This window comes from Coregonus clupeaformis, unplaced genomic scaffold (genome assembly GCF_020615455.1).
Source record: "Coregonus clupeaformis isolate EN_2021a unplaced genomic scaffold, ASM2061545v1 scaf0020, whole genome shotgun sequence".
Taxonomy (NCBI): domain Eukaryota; kingdom Metazoa; phylum Chordata; class Actinopteri; order Salmoniformes; family Salmonidae; genus Coregonus; species Coregonus clupeaformis.
Genome location: NW_025533475.1, coordinates 1,503,191 through 1,523,236, shown reverse-complemented (window position 1 = coordinate 1,523,236; position 20,046 = coordinate 1,503,191). Strand labels below are relative to the sequence as shown.

General features: G+C 43.1%; 2 protein-coding genes across 2 annotated transcripts in view; both read right to left on the bottom strand.

Moving 5' to 3' along the window:
- Nucleotides 1-17,800, bottom strand: part of LOC121581900 (PI-PLC X domain-containing protein 3-like) — a 37,764-nt gene extending 19,964 nt beyond the window's left edge. Inside the window, exon 1 of the mRNA XM_045212545.1 lies at nucleotides 17,323-17,800. Coding sequence (XP_045068480.1) covers nucleotides 17,323-17,590 — 268 coding nt within the window. The 5' untranslated portion in view covers nucleotides 17,591-17,800. The remainder of the gene's footprint in view (nucleotides 1-17,322) is intronic.
- A 1,133-nt stretch (nucleotides 17,801-18,933) lies between these two features.
- The window catches only part of LOC121581899 (succinyl-CoA:3-ketoacid coenzyme A transferase 1, mitochondrial), a 94,879-nt gene continuing 93,766 nt past the window's right edge, over nucleotides 18,934-20,046 (bottom strand). The window contains exon 17 of the mRNA XM_041897291.2: nucleotides 18,934-19,856. Within this exon, the coding sequence (XP_041753225.2) occupies nucleotides 19,821-19,856 (36 nt within the window). The 3' untranslated portion in view covers nucleotides 18,934-19,820. The remainder of the gene's footprint in view (nucleotides 19,857-20,046) is intronic.

Sequence of the window (20,046 nt, the reverse complement as noted above, 5' to 3'; positions counted from 1 at the left end):
AATTGGATAAGTCATTGGAGCTCTGCCAAGGTGAGGAGATGAGAGGGTAGCACTGGGAAAGAGGGAAAAGAGTACACAACCTGGTGTGAACAGGTTGTATTTAGGCTGTTCCCGAGAGAGAGAGAGAGAGAGAGAGAGAGAGAGAGAGAGAGAGAGAGAGAGATGTGTATGTTTGTTTACATGTGAAGGAGAAAGGGAGTGTGTGTGTGTACATGTCTTCGCACAGATAGATTTATATATAATTCCATATCATCAGCCAGAGATATTGGTAGCCCCTACACATTATGATCTGATAAGCCAGGCTACGTTGGACAGCTTCAGAGTCTGGTCTCAAGATAGATGGATGCCATTAAAACGTAATTGCTAAGACATTAAACATCGATTGAAAACGGGGTTGGTCTGTGCTAGTCACAGTAAAAAGAGAATAATTCTGCCATGTTTACTTTTTTTACATTAATTTTAGAGCTGAAGAAGAATTAGAAGGCGGTGGCGGCACTGGGAATGTTAAGATCTGTTCCAGGAACAAATCATCTGTAGGATCATCTAACCCTCTTCCAGTCATTACCTTTCTCATTAGGGGGAAATACAAAACGGTCCTTAGTTCAGTGTCTAATAGAGGGGACCCAACACTATAACTGAATGACTAGTTCAGAATCGCCTCCTCACTCTTTGCATATTGTGTGGACGCATCATAGGATCAGCTAGCACTCCATGTGCTATCCATTCCCAGTAAAGCTCACATAAACCTGCACTAACAGACAATACTGTAGCACCATACAGAAATGCAATCAGGCCACTGTTGCACAGTGTTTACAAAAATGTGAATAGCAAAAGGTCTACATCCTAGGCTGGGTGCCAGTCTGATTGTGATGTAGCCAAGTACTTTGGCTGTGTTCTGTGGTAGGTAACAATGTAGTGCCTCTGTTGAATGCAGAAACACTGAGATGGAACCCCATCCCCAGGCATTATAAAATGTAGAGTATAATCCTCTGGCTGAGAGGACTGATATGGTTGGCACTCATCCTCCCATTCGTTCCTCTCTTTCACTGGTTCAGTGCTTCTCTCACTTTCACTGGGAACAGAAGCTCTAACCCTGCAGCAGTAACAAATAGCTGCTGCCTCTACAAAACATCCTCAACCAAATCAGCAGCCGCCAGGTTTGGCAGCTGAAACTGTAGGGGGAAATTGGCTTCTGGCAGTGAACACACACACATGCACGCACACACACACACACACACACACACACACACACACACACACACACACACACACACAGATGTACAAAAAAACATATGTTGGTCTGATGTGAATGAGGAAGTGAATCCAGATGCAGCACTGGAAGTATTTGTAAAAGTACTCATGCCAATTGTTGACAAGCATGCACCTGCTAAGAAATTAACTGGGAGAACTGTTAGAGCCCTCTGGATTTATGATGTCAAATAAGTCAGGCTGCTAAACTGATTGGTTGACATACTGTACACTGAGAAATATTGAGACTAAACTTAACAAAAACAATAAATTATATTACCAAGATAAATGACATAAAACACAATGGAAAAAGACTTGAGTACCTTAAATGATATCATGGGCAGAAAACCCAATTAATCTCCATTGTTCATTGAAGTTGATGGGTCATTTAAAACAAAACCTTTCGATGTTGCCAATTATTTCAATGATTATTTCACTAGTAAAGTGGAAAAACTCAGAAGTGAAATGACAACATTGAACAGAGAACCATGATATTTTTCCATAAAATATCTAATAATGAAAGAGAAGGAATGCTGTTTTGAATTTGGTCAAGTTCGTGTGGGAAAGGTAGAAAAACTATTGTTATCCATCAATAATGATAAGCCACCAGGTATGGACAACCTTGATGGGAACTATTGAGAATGGTAGCAGACTATTGCTACCCCTATTTGTTATATCTTTAGCCAAAGCCTAAAGGAGTGTATGTCCACAGGCGTGGAAGGAAGCTAAAGTAATTCCACTGCCTAAAAAGAAAGTATTTGCTGGCTCTAACAGCCACCCAATCACGTTGCTGCCTGTTCTTAGTAAACTATTAACTGATGGAGATAATTGTGTTTGACCAAACACAATGCTAGTTTTCAGATAAAAAGTTAACTGCTGACTTTCAGCATGTATACAGAGAAGGGCACTCAACTTGTACTGCACTGACTCAGATGACAGATGATTGGTTAAAATAAATGGAAAATAAGATGATAGTTGGAGCTGTATTGTTAGATTTCAGTGCAGCCTTTGATGTTATTGATCATAAATTGTTATTGAAGAAACTCACTTGCTATGGCTTTACATCACCTGCCATTACATGGTTGGAGAGTGATTTATCCAATAGAACCCAGAGAGTGTTCTTCAATGGAAGCTTCTTTAACATCAGGTATGTACAGTGCGGTGTCCCTCAGGGCAGTTGCCTTGGCCCGTTACTCTTCTCCATTTTTACAAATGATTTGCCACTGGTCTTACACAAAGCTAGAATGACTCGACACTCTCCATGTCAGCACCCAAAGCCAGTGAGCTCACTGAAATTCTAAGGAGTAAATAAGGAGTTAGTCAGTATCAGAAAGGGTGATTCACAATAAAAACAGGCCTTAAATACATTCAAACTAAAAACATTGTAGTTGTTTCAAAATATTATCTAAGACCTACACCTCAACTGGAGTTGTGTATAAAGGGTGACCATTGAGTTGAGGAAGCTAAACTCCTAGGTATAACATTGGATGATCAGTTATCATGGTCAAGTCATATTGACAAAGTTGTTGTGAATATGGGGAGGGATACAGTGGGGGAAAAAAGTATTTAGTCAGCCACCAATTGTGCAAGTTCTCCCACTTAAAAAGATGAGAGAGGCCTGTAATTTTCATCATAGGTACACGTCAACTATGACAGACAAAATGAGAAAAAGAAATCCAGAAAATCACATTGTAGGATTTTTAATGAATTTATTTGCAAATTGTGGTGGAAAATAAGTATTTGGTCAATAACAAAAGTTTCTCAATACTTTGTTATATACCCTTTGTTGGCAATGACACAGGTCAAACGTTTTCTGTAAGTCTTCACAAGGTTTTCACACACTGTTGCTGGTATTTTGGCCCATTCCTCCATTCAGATCTCCTCTAGAGCAGTGATGTTTTGGGGCTGTCGCTGGGCAACACAGACTTTCAACTCCCCTCCAAAGATTTTCTATGGGGTTGAGATCTGGAGACTGGCTAGGCCACTCCAGGACCTTGAAATGCTTCTTACGAAGCCACTCCTTCGTTGCCCGGGCGGTGTGTTTGGGATCATTGTCATGCTGAAAGACCCAGCCACGTTTAATCTTCAATGCCCTTGCTGATGGAAGGAGGTTTTCACTCAAAATCTCACGATACATGGCCCCATTCATTATTTCCTTTACACGGATCAGTCGTCCTGGTCCCTTTGCAGAAAAACAGCCCCAAAGCATGATGTTTCCACCCCCATACTTCACAGTAGGTATGGTGTTCTTTGGATGCAACTGAGCATTCTTTGTCCTCCAAACACGACGAGTTGAGTTTTTACCAAAAAGTTATATTTTGGTTTCATCTGACCATATGACATTCTCCCAATCCTCTTCTGGATCATCCAAATGCACTCTAGCAAACTTCAGACGGGCCTGGACATGTACTGGCTTAAGCAGGGGGACACGTCTTGTACTGCAGGATTTGAGTCCCTGGCGGCGTATTGTGTTACTGATGGTAGGCTTTGTTACTTTGGTCCCAGCTCTCTGCAGGTCATTCACTAGGTCCCCCCGTGTGGTTCTGGGATTTTGGTTCTTGTGATCATTTTGACCCCACGGGATGAGATCTTGCGTGGAGCCCCAGATCGAGGGAGATTATCAGTGGTCTTGTATGTCTTCCATTTCCTAATAATTGCTCCCACAGTTGATTTCTTCAAACCAAGCTGCTTACCTATTGCAGATTCAGTCTTCCCAGCCTGGTGCAGGTCTACAATTTTGTTTCTGGTGTCCTTTGACAGCTCTTTGGTCTTGGCCATAGTGGAGTTTGGAGTGTGACTGTTTGAGGTTGTGGACAGGTGTCTTTTATACTGATAACAAGTTCAAACAGGTGCCATTAATACAGGTAACGAGTGGAGGACAGTGGAGCCTCTTAAAGAAGAAGTTACAGGTCTGTGAGAGCCAGAAATCTTGTTTGTTTGTAGGTGACCAAATACTTATTTTCCACCATAATTTGCAAATAAATTCATTAAAAATCCTACAATGAGATTTTCTGTTTTTTTCTTCTCATTTTGTCTGTCATAGTTGACGTGTACCTATGATGAAAATTACAGGCCTCTCTCATCTTTTTAAGTGGGAGAACATGCACAATTGGTGGCTGACTAAATACTTTTTTTCCCCACTGTATGTCTGTTATTAAAAGATGTTCTGTGTTTGACACAAAAATCAACTGTACTAATTGTTCAGGCTCTGGTCTTGTCCCATCTTGATTACTGTCTGGTATTATGGTCAAGTGCAGCAAAGAAAGACCTAGCAAAGCTGCAGCTGGTTCAAAACAGAGCAGCACACCTTGACCTTAACGGCACATACAGAAATAACATCCACAACATGCATGCCAGTCTTTCCTGGTTCATATTAACTGCTTCTCTTCTAGTTTTTATGAGCATTACTGTAATGAAAATTCCAGATTGTCTGCATAATCAAATAAAATACAGCTCAGACACCCATAAATACCCCACAAGACATGCCACCAGGGGTCAATTCACATTTCCCAAGTCCAGAACTAATTTGCGGCAACACACAGTATTATACAGAGCCATGATCGCATGGAACTCCATTCCATCTCCAATTACTCAAACAGCAAAATCGCCTTTAAAAAAAGATTAAAGAACATCATGGAACGCCAAGGACTGTCAGGGGGACACATACACAAACAAACACATGCACTCACATTTAAAATTATTGTTTGTATTATTTTGTATTTTATTTGTTGTATTGTTTGTTTATCGTTTTATTTTAAATTTGTGTAACTGTTCTTGTCTATCAGTGTATCAGTGTTTTGTTACTTGTCATGTTTGGTGTTTTTTGTGGGCTGCAATTTCTGAGGCTGGTAACTAATTAACTTATCCTCTGCAGCAGAGGTAACTCTGGGTCTTTCATTCCTGTGGCGGTCCTCATGAGAGCCAGTTTCATCATGCTCCTTTTGAATTCTTGGGTAATGATGTCATTTGAAAATTCCATAATTTGAAAAGGTTAAAAGTTATCTGATTTTAGTTCACTATTTCACCCATATGTAAAAATACGTAAAAATTTATGCACACATGACTGTAAGCCGCTTTGGATAAAAGCGTCTGCTAAATGGCATATCATTATTATTATTATAAATTATTATTATTATTATTATCTCTGAGCTCACATGCTCAATATTTTACTGTTGAGAACAATTCCAGTCAGGAAATAAATCAGGTGCCGGGATTTCCAAGTAGTTTTCATTTTTCACTTGTGTTGCACTGTGACAGGTCGGTGGTCAGTCAGATTTATGCTGCATAATGAGAATACAAGATGCTGTTCTCCTTCTAGCTTACTATAATAAATAACTTGAAACTACATTGCTGTCTACAGTGATCTTTATTTATTGACAGCTCAAAGTTGTAATTGTATTTATGATTGAGGAAATGCTTTAAAAAGCAATTTCGCAAGGAGAGATCATGATCATGGATGTTCTGGGCTAGCTATGCCACACTTGAGCTAGCTAATGTTTGCAAGCTAGCAATCCAGCTAGCTAACCTTGTGTTCACAGTAAAATTGTCAGAAAGGGTCTAGCTAGCTATAGATGGTAACATTTGATCAGAAATAGCTGAATTATTTTCATGTGGTAGTTAGCCACCTTTTGGTTAGGTAGTTAGCTTGCTGGCTGCAGCACCAATGGCTGAAGCCAGCTAGACAGTTTACTTCTTGGGAAACAATATTTCTGCTACGTTTATTAACTAGGTAACTAGCTAACATTCATTATACATGTGTTGTGTCATCCAACAAGTCTTATCAACTAAAATATATAATTAGCTAATCTTAGCTGTTTGAATGGCAGCCTCATCAAATTGTGAATACACTGTCTGGCTATAGCTAGCTAAATCATATCTCATTATCTGCATGTGAGTAATCGTTATTGACATATATATTTATACAAGTTTCTTCTCACATCATGTCAATATCATTTGTTTCATTTCTGATCCAGAAAATGACTCATAAAGCCGTGTCTGTAGCTTGTGTTCCTTGCAGTAAGCCAAGTCTGTAGCTTGTGTTCCTTACAGTAAGCCAAGGCTGTAGCTTGCGTTCCTTGCAGTAAGCCAAGTCTGTAGCTTGTGTTCCTTGCAGTAAGCCATGTCTGTAGCTTGTGTTCCTTGCAGTAAGCCATGTCAGTAGCTTGTGTTCTTTGCAGTAAGCCATGTCTGTAGCTTGTGTTCTTTGCAGTAAGCCATGTCTGTAGCTTGTGTTCCTTGCAGTAAGCCATGTCTGTAGCTTGTGTTCCTTGCAGTAAGCCAAGGCTGTAGCTTGTGTTCCTTGCAGTAAGCCAAGGCTGTAGCTTGTGTTCCTTGCAGTAAGCCAGGTCTGTAGCTTGTGTTCCTTGCAGAAAGCCAAGGATGTAGCTTGTGTTCCTTGCAGTAAGCCAAGGATGTAGCTTGTGTTCCTTGCAGTAAGCCATGTCTGTAGCTTGTGTTCCTTGCAGTAAGCCAAGGCTGTAGCTTGTGTTCCTTGCAGTAAGCCGTGTCTGTAGCTTGTGTTCCTTGCAGTAAGCCGTGTGTGTAGCTTGTGTTCCTTGCAGTAAGCCGTGTGTGTAGCTTGTGTTCCTTGCAGTAAGCCGTGTCTGTAGCTTGTGTTCCTTGCAGTAAGCCTTGTCTGTAGCTTGTGTTCCTTGCAGTAAGCCTTGTCTGTAGCTTGTGTTCCTTGCAGTAAGCCTTGTCTGTAGCTTGTGTTCCTTGCAGTAAGCCATGTCTGTAGCTTGTGTTCCTTGCAGTAAGCCATGTCTGTAGCTTGTATTCCTTGCAGAAAGCCAATGATGTAGCTTGTGTTCCTTGCAGTAAGCCAAGGACGTAGCTTGTGTTCCTTGCAGTAAGCCATGTCTGTAGCTTGTGTTCTTTGCAGTAAGCCATGTCTGTAGCTTGTGTTCCTTGCAGTAAGCCGTGTCTGTAGCTTGTGTTCCTTGCAGTAAGCCGTGTCTGTAGCTTGTGTTCCTTGCAGTAAGCCGTGTGTGTAGCTTGTGTTCCTTGCAGTAAGCCGTGTGTGTAGCTTGTGTTCCTTGCAGTAAGCCATGTCTGTAGCTTGTGTTCCTTGCAGTAAGCCGTGTCTGTAGCTTGTGGTCCTTGCAGTAAGGCTTGTCTGTAGCTTGTGTTCCTTGCAGTAAGCCGTGTCTGTAGCTTGTGTTCCTTGCAGTAAGCCTTGTCTGTAGCTTGTGTTCCTTGCAGTAAGCCTTGTCTGTAGCTTGTGTTCCTTGCAGTAAGCCTTGTCTGTAGCTTGTGTTCCTTGCAGTAAGCCATGTCTGTAGCTTGTGTTCCTTGCAGTAAGCCATGTCTGTAGCTTGTGTTCCTGCAGAGCCAAGGATGTAGCTTGTGTTCCTTGCAGTAAGCCAAGGATGTAGCTTGTGTTCCTTGCAGTAAGCCATGTCTGTAGCTTGTGTTCCTTGCAGTAAGCCATGTCTGTAGCTTGTGTTCCTTGCAGTAAGCCATGTCTGTAGCTTGTGTTCCTTGCAGTAAGCCATGTCTGTAGCTTGTGTTCCTTGCAGTAAGCCAAGTCTGTAGCTTGTGTTCCTTGCAGTAAGCCATGTCTGTAGCTTGTGTTCTTTGCAGTAAGCCATGTCTGTAGCTTGTGTTCCTTGCAGTAAGCCAAGTCTGTAGCTTGTGTTCCTTGCAGTAAGCCATGTCTGTAGCTTGTGTTCTTTGTGTTACTTGCAGTAAGCCAAGGATGTAGCTTGTGTTCCTTGCAGTAAGCCGTGTCTGTAGCTTGTGTTCCTTGCAGTAAGCCATGTCTGTAGCTTGTGTTCCTTGCAGTAAGCCATGTCTGTAGCTTGTGTTCCTTGCAGTAAGCCGTGTCTGTAGCTTGTGTTCCTTGCAGTAAGCCGTGTCTGTAGCTTGTGTTCCTTGCAGTAAGCCATGTCTGTAGCTTGTGTTCCTTGCAGTAAGCCGTGTGTGTAGCTTGTGTTCCTTGCAGTAAGCCGTGTGTGTAGCTTGTGTTCCTTGCAGTAAGCCATGTCTGTAGCTTGTGTTCTTTGCAGTAAGCCATGTCTGTAGCTTGTGTTCCTTGCAGTAAGCCGTGTCTGTAGCTTGTGTTCCTTGCAGTAAGCCGTGTCTGTAGCTTGTGTTCCTTGCAGTAAGCCGTGTCTGTAGCTTGTGTTCCTTGCAGTAAGCCGTGTGTGTAGCTTGTGTTCCTTGCAGTAAGCCGTGTGTGTAGCTTGTGTTCCTTGCAGTAAGCCATGTCTGTAGCTTGTGTTCCTTGCAGTAAGCCGTGTCTGTAGCTTGTGGTCCTTGCAGTATGCCTTGTCTGTAGCTTGTGTTCCTTGCAGTAAGCCTTGTCTGTAGCTTGTGTTCCTTGCAGTAAGCCTTGTCTGTAGCTTGTGTTCCTTGCAGTAAGCCTTGTCTGTAGCTTGTGTTCCTTGCAGTAAGCCATGTCTGTAGCGTGTGTTCCTTGCAGTAAGCCATGTCTGTAGCTTGTGTTCCTTGCAGAAAGCCAAGGATGTAGCTTGTGTTCCTTGCAGTAAGCCAAGGATGTAGCTTGTGTTCCTTGCAGTAAGCCATGTCTGTAGCTTGTGTTCCTTGCAGTAAGCCATGTCTGTAGCTTGTGTTCCTTGCAGTAAGCCATGTCTGTAGCTTGTGTTCCTTGCAGTAAGCCATGTCTGTAGCTTGTGTTCCTTGCAGTAAGCCAAGTCTGTAGCTTGTGTTCCTTTGCAGTAAGCCATGTCTGTAGCTTGTGTTCCTTGCAGTAAGCCATGTCTGTAGCTTGTGTTCCTTGCAGTAAGCCAAGTCTGTAGCTTGTGTTCCTTGCAGTAAGCCATGTCTGTAGCTTGTGTTCCTTGCAGTAAGCCATGTCTGTAGCTTGTGTTCCTTGCAGTAAGCCAAGTCTGTAGCTTGTGTTCCTTGCAGTAAGCCATGTCTGTAGCTTGTGTTCTTTGTGTTACTTGCAGTAAGCCAAGGATGTAGCTTGTGTTCCTTGCAGTAAGCCATGTCTGTAGCTTGTGTTCCTTGCAGTAAGCCATGTCTGTAGCTTGTGTTCCTTGCAGTAAGCCATGTCTGTAGCTTGTGTTCCTTGCAGTAAGCCATGTCTGTAGCTTGTGTTCCTTGCAGTAAGCCGTGTCTGTAGCTTGTGTTCCTTGCAGTAAGCCGTGTCTGTAGCTTGTGTTCCTTGCAGTAAGCCGTGTCTGTAGCTTGTGTTCCTTGCAGTAAGCCGTGTGTGTAGCTTGTGTTCCTTGCAGTAAGCCATGTCTGTAGCTTGTGTTCTTTGCAGTAAGCCGTGTCTGTAGCTTGTGTTCCTTGCAGTAAGCCGTGTCTGTAGCTTATGTTCCTTGCAGTAAGCCGTGTCTGTAGCTTGTGTTCCTTGCAGTAAGCCGTGTCTGTAGCTTGTGTTCCTTGCAGTAAGCCGTGTGTGTAGCTTGTGTTCCTTGCAGTAAGCCATGTCTGTAGCTTGTGTTCCTTGCAGTAAGCCGTGTCTGTAGCTTGTGGTCCTTGCAGTATGCCTTGTCTGTACCTTGTGTTCCTTGCAGTAAGCCTTGTCTGTAGCTTGTGTTCCTTGCAGTAAGCCTTGTCTGTAGCTTGTGTTCCTTGCAGTAAGCCTTGTCTGTAGCTTGTGTTCCTTGCAGTAAGCCATGTCTGTAGCTTGTGTTCCTTGCAGTAAGCCATGTCTGTAGCTTGTGTTCCTTGCAGAAAGCCAAGGATGTAGCTTGTGTTCCTTGCAGTAAGCCAAGGATGTAGCTTGTGTTCCTTGCAGTAAGCCATGTCTGTAGCTTGTGTTCCTTGCAGTAAGCCATGTCTGTAGCTTGTGTTCCTTGCAGTAAGCCATGTCTGTAGCTTGTGTTCCTTGCAGTAAGCCATGTCTGTAGCTTGTGTTCCTTGCAGTAAGCCAAGTCTGTAGCTTGTGTTCCTTGCAGTAAGCCATGTATGTAGCTTGTGTTCCTTGCAGTAAGCCATGTCTGTAGCTTGTGTTCCTTGCAGTAAGCCAAGTCTGTAGCTTGTGTTCCTTGCAGTAAGCCATGTCTGTAGCTTGTGTTCTTTGTGTTACTTGCAGTAAGCCAAGGATGTAGCTTGTGTTCCTTGCAGTAAGCCATGTCTGTAGCTTGTGTTCCTTGCAGTAAGCCAAGGATGTAGCTTGTGTTCCTTGCAGTAAGCCATGTCTGTAGCTTGTGTTCCTTGCAGTAAGCCATGTCTGTAGCTTGTGTTCCTTGCAGTAAGCCATGTCTGTAGCTTGTGTTCCTTGCAGTAAGCCGTGTCTGTAGCTTGTGTTCCTTGCAGTAAGCCGTGTGTAGCTTGTGTTCCTTGCAGTAAGCCGTGTGTGTAGCTTGTGTTCCTTGCAGTAAGCCATGTCTGTAGCTTGTGTTCTTTGCAGTAAGCCATGTCTGTAGCTTGTGTTCCTTGCAGTAAGCCGTGTCTGTAGCTTATGTTCCTTGCAGTAAGCCGTGTCTGTAGCTTGTGTTCCTTGCAGTAAGCCGTGTGTGTAGCTTGTGTTCCTTGCAGTAAGCTGTGTGTGTAGCTTGTGTTCCTTGCAGTAAGCCATGTCTGTAGCTTGTGTTCCTTGCAGTGAGCCGTGTCTGTAGCTTGTGGTCCTTGCAGTAAGCCTTGTCTGTAGCTTGTGTTCCTTGCAGTAAGCCATGTCTGTAGCTTGTGTTCCTTGCAGTAAGCCATGTCTGTAGCTTGTATTCCTTGCAGAAAGCCAATGATGTAGCTTGTGTTCCTTGCAGTAAGCCAAGGATGTAGCTTGTGTTCCTTGCAGTAAGCCATGTCTGTAGCTTGTGTTCTTTGCAGTAAGCCGTGTCTGTAGCTTGTGTTCCTTGCAGTAAGCCGTGTCTGTAGCTTGTGTTCCTTGCAGTAAGCCGTGTGTGTAGCTTGTGTTCCTTGCAGTAAGCCGTGTGTGTAGCTTGTGTTCCTTGCAGTAAGCCGTGTGTGTAGCTTGTGTTCCTTGCAGTAAGCCATGTCTGTAGCTTGTGTTCCTTGCAGTAAGCCGTGTCTTTAGCTTGTGGTCCTTGCAGTAAGCCTTGTCTGTAGCTTGTGTTCCTTGCAGTAAGCCGTGTCTGTAGCTTGTGTTCCTTGCAGTAAGCCTTGTCTGTAGCTTGTGTTCCTTGCAGTAAGCCTTGTCTGTAGCTTGTGTTCCTTGCAGTAAGCCTTGTCTGTAGCTTGTGTTCCTTGCAGTAAGCCATGTATGTAGCTTGTGTTCCTTGCAGTAAGCCATGTCTGTAGCTTGTGTTCCTTGCAGAAAGCCAAGGATGTAGCTTGTGTTCCTTGCAGTAAGCCAAGGATGTAGCTTGTGTTCCTTGCAGTAAGCCATGTCTGTAGCTTGTGTTCCTTGCAGTAAGCCAAGTATGTAGCTTGTGTTCCTTGCAGTAAGCCATGTCTGTAGCTTGTGTTCCTTGCAGTAAGCCATGTCTGTAGCTTGTGTTCCTTGCAGTAAGCCAAGTCTGTAGCTTGTGTTCCTTGCAGTAAGCCATGTCTGTAGCTTGTGTTCCTTGCAGTAAGCCATGTCTGTAGCTTGTGTTCCTTGCAGTAAGCCAAGTCTGTAGCTTGTGTTCCTTGCAGTAAGCCATGTCTGTAGCTTGTGTTCTTTGTGTTACTTGCAGTAAGCCAAGGATGTAGCTTGTGTTCCTTGCAGTAAGCCATGTCTGTAACTTGTGTTCCTTGCAGTAAGCCATGTCTGTAGCTTGTGTTCCTTGCAGTAAGCCATGTCTGTAGCTTGTGTTCCTTGCAGTAAGCCATGTCTGTAGCTTGTGTTCCTTGCAGTAAGCCAAGTCTGTAGCTTGTGTTCCTTGCAGTAAGCCATGTCTGTAGCTTGTGTTCCTTGCAGTAAGCCATGTCAGTAGCTTGTGTTCTTTGCAGTAAGTAATGTATGTAGCTTGTGTTCTTTGCAGTAGGCCATGTCTGTAGCTTGTGTTACTTGCAGTAAGCCATGTCTGTAGCTTGTGTTCTTTGTGTTCCTTGCAGTAAGCCAAGGATGTAGCTTGTGTTCTTTGCAGTAACCATGTCTTTAGCTTGTGTTCCTTGCAGTAAGCCAGGGCTGTAGTTTGTGTTCCTTGCAGTAAGCCATGGCTGTAGCTTGTGTTTCTTGCAGTAAGCCATGTATGTATGTAGTCCTCTCTAGCTCAATTGGTAGAGCATGGCGCTTGTAACGCCAGGGTTAGTGGGTTCGATCCCCGGGACCACCCATACGTAAAAATGTATGCGAACATGACTGTAAGTCGCTTTGGATAAAAGCGTCTGCTAAATGGCATCTTATTATTATATGTCTGTAGCTTGTGTTCCTTGCAGTAAGCCATGTCTGTAGCTTGTGTTCCTTGCAGTAAGCCATGTCTGTAGCTTGTGTTCCTTGTAGTAAGCCATGTCTGTAGCTTGTGTTTCTTGCAGTAAGCCGTGTCTGTATCTTGTGTTCCTTGCAGTAAGCCGTGTCTGTAGCTTGTGTTCCTTGCAGTAAGCCATGTCTGTAGCTTGTGGTCCTTGCAGTAAGCCATGTCTGTAGCTTGTGTTTCTTGCAGTAAGCCATGTCTGTAGCTTGTGTTCCTTGCAGTAAACCGTGTGTGTAGCTTGTGGTCCTTGCAGTAAGCTGTGTCTGTAGCTTGTGTTCCTTGCAGTAAGCCTTGTCTGTAGCTTGTGTTCCTTGCAGTAAGCCATGTGTGTAGCTTGTGTTCCTTGCAGTAAGCCATGTGTGTAGCTTGTGTATCTTGCAGTAAGCCATGTCTGTAGCTTGTGTTCCTTGCAGTAAGCCATGTGTGTAGCTTGTGTTCCTTGCAGTAAGCCATGTGTGTAGCTTGTGTTCCTTGCAGTAAGCCATTGTTATTTTATTTTTGCCCTCAAATCAAATCAAATTTTATTGGCCACATGTGCCGAATACAACAGGTGCAGACATTACAGTGAAATGCTTACTTACAGCCCTTAACCAACAGTGAATTAATTTTTTTAACAAAAAAGTAAGTGTTGAGAAAAAAAGAGCAGAAGTCAAATAAAATAACAGTAGGGAGGGTATATATACAGGGGGGTACCGGTGCAGAGTCAATGTGCGGGGGCACCGGCTAGTTGAGGTAGTTGAAGTAATATGTACATGTGGGTAGAGTTGAAGTGACTATGCATAAATAATTAACAGAGTAGCAGCAGCGTAAAATGATGGGGTGGGGGGGCAGTGCAAATAGTCCGGGTAGCCATGATGTCATCCTTGCATTCTATGGCCAGAAAATCTTCAACAAAAAGTAGAAATTACAGCTAAAATGTAGTCATAGACAAAAATGTTGTTGAGGCTTATTTAATGAAGCCTAAATGAGCATTATTAATATTATCATTATTAATATTATTATTAAGTGTTATGGTTTTTGTGGAGACCTTTGCCTGTCACCTTTAAGATATTTTCTAATATTTTCCCTCATGAGGAGTGAGGTTAGTGAAAGTTCACAGAAGTAACAAGTAAAGGTAGACCTACAAATTAGTGTTTTTACTGACCTCAATTTTGTTTAGGAATTATTAAATGATTAAAACTTGAAATTCCGTTACCAAATCGGTAAAGAAATTTCTGCAATCGAATTGGCTACAATGGGAAATCATAAAAGTCACAAACCACAGTTGGGTTCACAAGTTTGGACAGCACAGTACAATACAGTAAAGAAAAGTAGAGTACAGTACAGTAGAGTAGAGTTCAGTACACAGTAGAGCACACTAGAGTTGAATACACTATAATGTACTGTATTGTACTGAACTCTACTCTACTGTACTCTACTCTACTGTTCTATGCTGAGCTCTGCTGTCCTGTACTTTCATGTCCAAGCTTGTGAAACATAGACGTCTATGATTGGTTCAGATTTGGTCCGGACCAACCAAATTTGGTCTTGTTTAGGGGAAGAGCTCATTAAAATAATACCCAAATATGCAAAGAAGGATATTGCATATTTCTACCTTTGTGTACCTATTTAGGATACATCACCATGAAGAGAATGAAATTCATATCCATTATTATGCATTTCCGTTTAGTACAGATCAGGGACCCATGATGATAATTATGTTACCACAATTCCATTACCGGGTGTAAATCCACATCAAAAATTGTTTAAGTTAATGTGTCATGTCATAGTTGACAACCCATTCTTTCTGCAGTCATCATTGAATCTTAATTCAGAGCAGATATTTAACAGAGTTTTTGTAAAATGTGGACACATAAAATGTGTTTTTGTAATATGTTCAGTGTATATTGTTAAAAGTAGTCCAATGGTTATTGTTCGGCATTCATTTTAAGTGAGCGCCAATGCTCTCCGCCTGCCTGCATGTGTGCATGTGTGTGTGCCAGTGTATGATAAGTGAAGCTAATCACTAGAATTTGCCAGATGTTAATTGGCCATTCCACAAGAAGAGTGAAATCAGTGACTGGGTCTTAATCCAAGACGTCCAATCAGAGCTGCAGTCTCAGGAGACCTGCCGCATGATTGGTCGAAACCTCCTAACAGCTGGCACCACTTTTGGACGCTAATGCCAAGAAAATGGCCCCATTCCAATACTTCAAACATACTTCCTTCCATCTTTTTTCTATCCTTCCTTCCTAGAAGGGATCACAGAGGATCTGAGATACACTATATAAACAAAAGTATGTCGACACCCCTTCAAATTAGTGGATTCAGCTATTTCAGCCACACCCGTTGCTGATAGGTGTATAAAATCGACACACAGCCATGGAATCTCCATAGACAATCATTGGCAGTAGAACGGCCTTACTGAAGAGCTCAGTGACTTTCAATGTGGCACCATCATAGGATGCCACCTTTCCAACAAGTCAGTTCGTCAAATTTCTGCCCTGCAAGAGCTGCCCCGGTCAACTGTAAGTGCTGTTATTGTGAAGTGGAAACATCTAGGAGCAACAACGGCTAAGCCGGGAAGTGGTAGGCCACACAAGCTCACAGAACGGGACTGCCGAGTGTTGAAGCACGTAGAGTGTCAAAATCGTCTGTCCTCGTTTGCAACACTCACTAAAGAGTTCCAAACTGCCTCTGGAAGCAACGTCATCGCAATAACTGTTTGTCAGGAGCTTCATGAAATGGATTTCCATGGCCGAACAGCCGCACACAAGCCTAAGATCACCATGCGCAATGCCAAACTTCGGATGGAGTGGTGTAAAGCTTGCCGCCATTGGACTCTGGAGCAGTGGAAACGCGTTCTCTGGAGTGATGAATCACGCTTCACCATCTGGCAGTCCGACAAACAAATCTGGGTTTGGCGGATGCTAGGAGAACGCTACCTGCCAGAATGCATAGTGCCAACTGTAAAGTTCGGTGGAGGAGGAATAATGGTCTGGGTCTGTTTTTCATGGTTCGGGCTAGACCCCTTAGTTCCATTGAAGGGAAATCTTAACGCTACAGCACAAAATGACATTCTAGACAATTCTGTGCTTCCAACTTTGTGGCAACAGTTTGGGGAAGGCCCTTTCCTGTTTCAGCATGACAATGCTCCTGTGCACAAAGCGAGGTGCATACAGAAGTGGTTTGTCGAGATCGGTGTGGAAGAACTTGACTGGCCTGCAAAGAGCCCTGCCTTTAACCCCATCAAACCCCTTTGGGATTAATTGGAACGCCGACTGCGAGCCAGGCCTAATCGCCCAACATCCGTTCCCGACCTCACTAATGCTCTTTTGACTGAATGGAATCAAGTCCCCGCAGCAATGTTCCAACATTACATTTACATTTTAGTCATTTAGCAGACGCTCTTATCCAGAGCGATTTACAGTTAGTGAGTGCATACATTTTTCATACTGGCCCCCAGTGGGAAACGAACCCACAACCCTGGCGTTGCAAGCGCCATGCTCTACCAACTGAGCTACAGGGGACTGTATAAAGCCTTCCCAGAAGAGTGGAGGCTGTTATAGCACCAACTCCATATTAATGCCCATGATTTTGGAATGAGATGTTCTAGGAGCAGGTGTCCACAGACTCTTGGTCATATAGAGTATGCACTAGGCAGGGTGTAGGCATGTGAAAGGTTTGCTTTTGAGGTTTGACCACATGCAGTCCGATGTCGTCAGATCACTGGTTTCCTCAAGGAAGGAAATGAGGAAGGATGGAGGTCTTTGAACGGGTCGCGGATGTCTACAGTCTGCAAACACAGAGGAGATTGACCCGGCTACAAACCTTTAACACTTCGAATAGGTGATTTAGAGATACCTATAAAACAATAAACCCATCCAATTCAACACTTAAATAATACTATGTGACGGCAGGCTACTAATAAACGGCACAGTCTATCGTGGTTGCAATGCAATGAACCCTGATATGGCCCGTTTAGCCTAACAGCCTACGCACTGCCAAAGATCACATTGACAACACACAACCTGCTATATCCTACCAAAAAAATGGACGAGTTTCACTTATACATTACAACATATTTAAAAGGGGCACAACGGGCTCTAGTTGAAATGATATTTTAGTGTATGAATTTGAATAAGCAATTTGCGAGCTTTTAGTAAGATCATTCATACCCCTCCCTCAAGGCCACATTTGAATCAAGCCGATGGAGTCCTCGACACACGTCTCAGCCTTTGGCATAGCATATCGAGCCCTAGCAGCTCAACTGTAGCCTATTCGTTTGAAGATAGTGTTGCACTTACACTTAGCTCTCGCCTTTACGCAACAGGTGCCATCTCTCCAACGTGGTTTGAGAGACTACTGTAGCCTATAGCCTACGACTTTAGCGGGAACTAAACAGCCTTTTGCATGGAATATGAGAATTCTGTCTCGGTAATTCGTCTGAAGAGGTCGCCGGCTTCACCGTCAGTTCTACAACTCAATATTTCTGTCGCAGAAAGACAAACATAACACAACAAGAAATATCTGGACCGGGCGGCAGGTAGCCTAGCGTTGGGCCAGTAGCCGAAAGGTCGCTGGTTCGAATCCCGAGCCGGTTAGGTGAAAAATATGTTGATGTGCCCTGAGCAAGGCACTTAACCCTAATTGCACCTGTAAGTCGCTCTGGATAAGAGCGTCTGCTAAATGACTAAAATGTCAAATGTCTATCATCTATGGAAGTAGCCTAAATTACTTCACTGCATGATCAACAATAGATGTTTCCAACACTTCCACACGCACCTTTACGCAGCCGTGAAAACTGAGATGGGACTCTTACCGGGAATGGCCAGGTTGGTGAGCGGGATGCTGTGCATGCTCTCCGGTAGATTTGCCATCCAGTCGGCGAACCGAGGTTCGCTTTTCCCGTGAGAGGAAGCCATGCCACCGCACACTATATTCCCACTCTCCGGGTGCCTGCGCAAGCGTTGAGTGCGCTTTCTCTGTGCAGCGCTCGCTCCCCTTACTACACACTCACCCACCCACACCAGCGTGCCTGCGAGCGAGTTCACACCACACCCCCTGAATGGCGCGAACACATGTCTCATAGGATATATGTCGATAAAGAGTTGTGTGTTTTTGATAATTGTGATTTTAGGGTGATCTCATGGCGGGTGAGTGATGTATTCAGCCATTAGTCCTGTGAAGTCATTGAATTGAGGGTGGGCCCAGCCAGCCAGTCGTCAGTTGACTTAATTCAATAATCAGTCCTATGTCCCATTCTAGTAGAAACCGCGCATGGCTCTCCTGCTCTCCCTACTGGCACTGCATCCATGCGCTTTGTGTTTGCCTGTCCTTGAATAGCCGCGCTGTCCACTCCTGTGATGCTGAATTGATAAAATCCGCTTTCCCGACACCAGCGCTTTCTGGAGAAGAGCCTTGGGAATAAGACACGTTAACCGATTGATGTTATCTTCTCGCTTGTATGGATTTGTAAAGTTTTACTTGAATAAATGCCGTTTTTGACTTGAGCATGAGCTCATTTGAGCTGAGTACCAACACCTTAACATTTATAGTGCTTGAGCTCCTGTTCCTTTTATAGAATATCAGCTACAAAGTATTGTGGAGCTCATGCACCTAAATATAAACAGTACCGGCACCCAAAATGATACATATTTCAGTCCAAGTCAAGCACTAAATAAATGCATAACATTGGACACATTTTGACACTAGGCCAGAGTTTAAAATATACCTCACACAAACGCATAGGGTTTGTCTAAATAGGCTACATTTTACATCTACTTATATTTAGAAATGTGTACCCTTGATGTGCAGCAGACTGTTTCACAACATATTCGCAACAATTTGACATGTTTTTCCGGTTGATACAAACTCTATATTCCTCTTTGAACCCAAAGCGTGAAGAAGCACCTCTGGTTACATTCTACAATTATGTAACAGCCCTCAGGTAACTGCACACGCGGTCTTCTCAAGTGGCCAAATCGATTCAAGAATGTCATTGCATGCCAATCATCCACATAGCGGCCAGAACCTGCTGTGTGTCGACAGAGAAAGGAACGACTTAATTTCCTCGAGTTGCTCGGAGGTAAATCATGTAAAAAGCGGCTAATTAAGGAGGAACTTTAGGGCAGAACATACTGTACAGCGATATGATAGGACTGAGTAAGAAAAGCCTTGCAGTGTCTCAGAGGAGAGATGGAGCGTTCATTCAGTGCTCAACTCACCAAGATATCTCCCTACGTGTTCAATACTCTCAACATGCTTCATTCCTTCCTTCACTGTCACACATAAATTATGAAGAAATATTTTAGGTGTCATAAATCTAGAAATTATTCAGGAAGTAGTGCATATTATTCCTAAAGAATTTTGAGATTTATGTGCAACCTGCAAAAGATGGGAGAGCAAAAAGCAATTCAACAGAAAATGGACATCAAGGTAACATATGCAGTTTATGTTATATACAAATACAGGGCAGGGAAACGGTCTGTGTAGAAAATGTAAGGCCTCACATTGTAGTAGCTAAAATACCTGAAACTGTAGCCTGTATTATCAAGCTTGTGTTTCCATGAGGCTAACCATTCAACTGAAGTACCAAACTAGGATAATATATATATATATATACTATATACTGTGTAGAGGTGCAAACGCAAATCAAAATCTATATAATATCAGTTTTGATGTCAGACCAGAGCTGCGCTTCATACCAACAACTTGCCTCCTCCCTTCTCCAATTCATTCCCATTTCACTGCATCAGTGAACGCAGTATGTCTGAAACTAGATGGAGCTATTGCTTACAGGGTATACCTATCTACCTGAGTACCTGGCTGATGCACGTCTAAGGAGGGGAGTGAACAAGTGCAGAAGGGAGGTGACAACTGACTGGAATGAAATGCAGTTCATCATTGTTTGTGTTATAAGTCTTGGAGAGAATAGCCCATCTGTGTTGACATAGCATACAACATCTAATTAAAACATTACATTATTACTAAATACATATTACACAGTTCCTCTTGAGTTATGTCAGGGACAACAATTATTTTCAATTCAATTCATACAATATCTTCAACATCATCACCCTGTTGGTTTCTTAACAACCCCAACCAAACTAAGTATCGCTAATGCATCTCACATGTTACTGTACATTCAAGGATGTTACAGTAATGTTTCAGTAATGCTATGATTTAGTAGACGGAAATGGTGTTCAGTAACATTACGATGAACTTAGTTCATAGTTTGTGTTCCTTCCTTAGCACATACGGAGAGATTAAAACAGCCTTCAAGTCATAGCTCCTCTCATCGGACATTTCCCCCGGCTTCTAGACCTGCTGCATGGACCTCAAGTTTGGAGACACCTGTTGGACATAAGAGAGGGAGAGAGTGAGAAAGAGAGAGAGAGTTTTGAAAGGAGAGAAACCATCTGTTACTATTGATAGTATTTCACCAAGCATGATCAATAACTTAGTCTGCTACATTTGATAAACACTCCTGGTTTTGTGGTTACGAAGACAATTCAAGTCAAATATGGATTTACTGAGAGTATCG